The 5,284-nt window shown below is 46.2% G+C and overlaps 1 protein-coding gene across 1 annotated transcript in view; it reads left to right on the top strand.

Moving 5' to 3' along the window:
* GABBR2 (gamma-aminobutyric acid type B receptor subunit 2) overlaps positions 1 to 5,284 on the top strand; it is a 350,397-nt gene that overhangs the window by 289,870 nt on the left and 55,243 nt on the right. The window contains exon 13 of the mRNA XM_023534233.1: positions 3,980 to 4,102. Coding sequence (XP_023390001.1) covers positions 3,980 to 4,102 — 123 coding nt within the window. The remainder of the gene's footprint in view (positions 1 to 3,979; positions 4,103 to 5,284) is intronic.

The following is a 5,284-nucleotide window of genomic DNA, read 5'->3' as shown; positions in this document are numbered from 1 at the left end:
CATAAACAGAAGCACTAATTGACAAAACCCAAGTAAGGATAGCCAAACAGCTACCATTTGTTGAGCATCTTCTCTGTGCTAGATTCTGTAAGTAGGTGCTCTCCATACATCATTTCATTCTACTCTTATACCAGCTCTACAGCTTATGGTTCAGTGGTCCCAGATAACTTTGCTAGGCTCATTCCCAGAGACGGAAATGAGCCTAACAAAATTATCACACTTGACAAGAGCTGAAATTAGAATGAGGTCTTCTAAGTCCAAAACCTGTGTTCTTTCTCATGTACCATACTCAGAGATAATACATGAGCCTCCCTGCTCCCTACCTCCCCTGACTCTTTGCCATTTTATAAATGAGAAAGACAGAATGAGAAAGGAAGTGATTTGCCCAAGTCACACAGGTAGCAAGAGATGGAGCCAGGACTCTAATCGAGGTCCATATGATCCCAAATCCTGTTTTTCTACTGCATCCTGCTACCTCAGACTTCATACCTGAGGCTTGAAATTGGAAAGACTTTATCACATTTATCAAAGAGAAGTTCTGGTGCTCATCTTTTAAGGTCACCTATGCCACATGGGTGCCTGCCCATTCGGGCAGCAGCGGGAGAGGTGCTGCATCTACTCTGAAGGGAGGTCCCTCCCACTCGCAGGTGACTCACTGAGTGTGGCCTCACTGCATGTTTCTCAGCCCTTCCCCTCTTGTCCAGTATAGACTGTGCAATCCAAGGTTTTGTGTGCTGGAGTATAAGGTGTTCCACACTTCTATATCTCATGAGCTCTCAGGAAGAGACCAGGAAAAAATGGCACTGCTGAGCAAATTCAAGGTCACTGCCTCCTGAAAGTGAGACTATACAAAGAGTAGTCAGGAAAGCTGTAGCAGAGAAGACAGGATCTGGAGGTGCTGGCACTTACTGGTGGGGAAAGTTTGGGGAGGGGAAGAGGACTGAGAGGCTGAGGCCAGATAGACAGGAGGATGTCCAGTGTTTGTGGACATCCTCCTGACCTGCCTGGTAGTCACCCCGCTGCATCAGGTCTCCTGCTGCTCACCAGGACAACTGCCCTAGCTCCTAACTGCCCTGGCTCCTAGTCCACCCTCAGTCTTGCAGAGAGCTCCCCATTATGCCGATGTTTAAAGATGCTTAAACATCCAGCGACCTCTCATGAGGCCCTATTATATGTTATACAAACTCTCTCCCTCCAGCTAACCCTGTCTCCAGCCACCCCCAACCCACTCCACCCACACCCAGCCACACAAACTCTCTCACAGAAAGAATAGGGTATTTTAGACAAAAGAACCAGCACCTACAAAGGCCTGGAGGGTGAAAGACACAACTCAGCCAGAATCAGGAAGGGTTAAGCATCAACAAATTCCAAATACGTGTTTGGAGAATGGTCGGGCCAAGTTCAGGAAAGGCTCGAATGCCAAGCAAAAAAATCCTTTGCTGGATTTACCCTGGGAGCGATGGGGACTCACAGAAGACTCTAGAGCCAGAGGTCACATGATGTAGTCACTCCCCTCAGCTCCCATCCAGGAAGCTCTTCCAGCCCTGTGATGTGCAATGCTGCTTCCTCTGCCTGACATTTCCTCCTCCCCAGCCCACAGTGGCTTCCAGCTCCTCCTCTGTGAAACCATTTCCTCTTTTCCAGCACTCTCTTATAATCGTTCATGACAAGTCTGTCTCTCCCAACTCTCGCGGGCTGCTGGAGGGCAGCGCTGGGGTCTGTTCATCTCTGTCTCCAGTGCCCAGTGCAGGGCTTGGCGCTGAATGAGTGTTCAGAGCATGTTTTCTTAGATCATCATCCATCAACCAATGCTTATTGAGCACTTTTCCTGTCCCAGGCTCAGATAGGCACTAAGAATAGGAAGATGACAGAAAACAAGCTGTGTGGAGCTCACAAGATAGTAGTATGACAAACATGAATCAAATGATCGCACATATAATGTGAAGTGGCTACTCATAAAGACTTCAATGGAGATGGACATGGCCATAAACTCCAGTATAAGGTGTTCCACACTTCTATATAATGTGAAGTGGCTACTCATAGAGACTTCAATGTCCTCTATCCTATAGCAGGCACAGGGAGAAGGAGGTGTGGGGGCTGACAGGTAGGGAAGGATAGAAACCTGTAGCAGGTGCTGCCTCGTGGAAAGTAAAACCTAAACCCTGGGCAGATGGCAATGACCTGGAACTTGCTCAATAGCGCCACTGCTTTCTTCTTGCCTCTTCTAAGAGCCTATTCATTCATTTCCCACATATTCCCCAGGAAAGTCTGAGAGCCAGTGCCTGCACAAGGCATCAAGGCACAGAGAGGAGACTGGCTGGTCTCTGCCTCTGTCCTGACAAGATCATGGTTGCAGCGTGCACCCCATGTAGGGCATGCCTGGAAGAGAAGCTTCTCAGGCTCAATCTTGAAATCAGGGTAGCAGAGTGCCAGCAGAAAGGTTAGGGAAAGACCTTCCAGGGGTCAGGCACAGTGCGGGCAAATGCCTGGGGGCTCATACAGCCCTGGGTGAGCATCAAGTAGACAGGCCCCTTCTAGACTGCTCTGAGTCCTAAGCTCCTTGGGCATTTCCTCCTTTTGCCCCAATTTCTGAAGGCTGGAGAGTTGCTTAGTTCCCAGAGGGCAAGTGTTGAGCTGGTTTTCTGCAAAGCATCATCATTTCACTGGATGCTTCTGGAAAATTTCAAAGAAGAGGTTTTGCCAGTGCCCTGTCCCCAGGTAAAGTGGTTTTAGTGGATTGGATCTTTGGCAATAACTCAGAAATACTTTCTTCCTGTTCTTTTCGCAGTCTGACTGGAGAGAAGACCCTTGGGCTTCTATTTCTCCTTTAAAAGTGGCTTTAATCATTGAAAGCTAGACCTGATGATAGTTCTTAAGCTCCTGCCTCGGTTTGTTTATTTTTTCTTTAGTCTTTTCCAGAACTACTTCAATACGTTAGCTTTTATTTGAGGGGAGGGGCACATAAAACTGCAGTGAGTAAAATACAAGTTAGCTTTGGAGCTGACAGCATTTGTCCTCAGCCCAACCAGACAGGAAGTGGGGTAGGAATCTCACAGTGTAATAAAGATGTCTGAGGCTGTGAAGAGGGTTGGAAGTTATATTTCTTCTTTTCATATTCATCTCATTTTAATTCATCAAACTACCTACTACACGTCAAGCCCTGCTAGGTACAAATAAAATAGGCTTCCCTTTTGTCAGGGGCTCCCCAGTTTACTGAGGAGAGTAGACATGTATACAACTTTATATAACGTCAGACCAGTGCCATAAATGTTGGAGTGTATGGACTCTGGAGACAGAGGAACTTGGTTCAAATCTGGGCTTCACCTCTTAGTAGCGATATTACATTGAGCAAGTTACTTAGCCCCACACTAGCCTCAATTTCTTCATCTGTAAAATGGGGATCATAATATGTCTTTATATAAGAGATGATATATGTAAAGCAGTCAACCAAGAGACCGACACAGTCAGTGTTCGTTAAATATTAGCTGTTCTTTTTGTTGCTGCTACTATTACTAGTCCTGATAATTAAGTATGTGAAAGGTGCTATAAAAGTAATTAGTTCTGCTGTGGGAGTTAGAGGGGACTTCATGGAGGAGGTGACAATGGATCTAGGTCTTTAAGGATTATTTGGAATTTGCCAGACATAAAGAATAGAGTGTTTTAGACAAAAGGACCAGCCCCTACAAAGGTGTGAGCGGTGAAAATCACAGCAGGGCCGCAAACTAGGAGTTGTCAGACTTAAATGCATGTGTGGTGGTGGGGCGGGGGAAGGCGGGGTGGTCTGGCCAAGCTCATGAAAGGCTTTGAATGCCAAGCAAAGGAGCTTGGCTGGATTTATCCTCTGCGCGAGAAGAGAGAGTCTCAGGAGATGATCTGACTAGGGGTGACATGACTCAGTCACTCCCCTGACCCAGCTCTTCAGCTTCTGTCTAGGAGGCTCTCTCACGTCCACTCCCTTCTGCTCTTGCCCTCTCTGCAGATCATCAAGGACCAGAAACTGCTCGTGATTGTCGGGGGCATGCTGCTGATCGACCTGTGCATCCTGATCTGCTGGCAGGCTGTGGACCCCCTGAGAAGGACGGTGGAGAGGTACAGCATGGAGGTAAGCTCCAGGCAGCAGCAGAAGCGAGCCTGTGGGACACCGTTCCCAACACATGGCGACAGCGAGGCCGCCTGTCTCTTCAGCTGCCCAAGGCGCACTTCTTAAGAAAAAATTAAGGTAGTCATGGGGAAATCATCTCAGGGCCACGTGGGCCCACATCCCTATCAGCACCTCATTATTTCTCTTGCCTTCCATTTGAGACATACGTACATTATTTCAGGAAGACCAAATATAAGATCTTCACTCCTGAAAAATAAAAAATGGTGAAAGGATTTGTCTAGGTCTATTAATATATGCAGGATTAAGGGTAAATGTCGGGCCACTTAAATGAATGTATTCTCTACACGTTGTAGAAATCCCCATTTATATGATCTATCAGTCCAGAAATTACATTGCGTTTTTATTCTCTTCAAAATAAATTCCCTAACGTATGCTAGTAGGGACTAAGCATACCGATAGCTCCTGACTATATGATTTTAAAAGTGATCAACAGTGGATTTCTTTTCACACATTTGATATCAGAAATTTGTTGTTAAAATAAAAAACCTCACACGAAAGTACTGTTAAATGTATATTGTAATAGTCTTGCAATTGACCTTGCCCTTCATTCAGTGATCTTCTAGAATGCTCCAGGTTATGGAAGTTCAAGATTAGAGGAGTTGTGTTTTTGTTGACGTTCTGTTGGAACAGAAAGTCAGAGGCCTGGCTGGCTGAACAAGTGTGTTGTATGCTACGATGTCCATGCAGCATAGCAAATTCTATTGAGAAAACTGGAATTTTCTCCAGTTCTCCCACTGTATTATTAAGGAAACTTTTTTGTGGAGTTTCATGTGAATTCTTAAACTGAACTGGAAATGGTTGTTTTATGCATTTGAGACAGAGGTTTTTATCCTTCTTGGCAAGACATTTTCCAGCAAGTAAGATGCCAGCCTCATTTGTCGAGAGACAGAGGGTTTATTCAACCCAGTCAGAGCATGGCTGAGGATGGCGTTACTGACGCTGTGGATTTAGGAGGGATATTTAGTGCTGGGTGCCTCCATCTCACTGCCTTAAGTGTACATCCTGAAGTAAACCCAGCAGATCCAATACCGGCTGTGCCCATGGGCTGAGGGGACAGGAACTCAGCTGAGGTCACTTGGGCAGACAGGCTGTTCCCAGGAAGGAGGTAACATCCGGTCACCA

This window comes from Pteropus vampyrus, unplaced genomic scaffold, assembly GCF_000151845.1.
Source record: "Pteropus vampyrus isolate Shadow unplaced genomic scaffold, Pvam_2.0 Scaffold123, whole genome shotgun sequence".
NCBI lineage: Eukaryota > Metazoa > Chordata > Mammalia > Chiroptera > Pteropodidae > Pteropus > Pteropus vampyrus.
The sequence above is the reverse complement of the archived record's forward strand: the minus strand, read 5'-3'. Positions and strand labels throughout refer to the sequence as shown.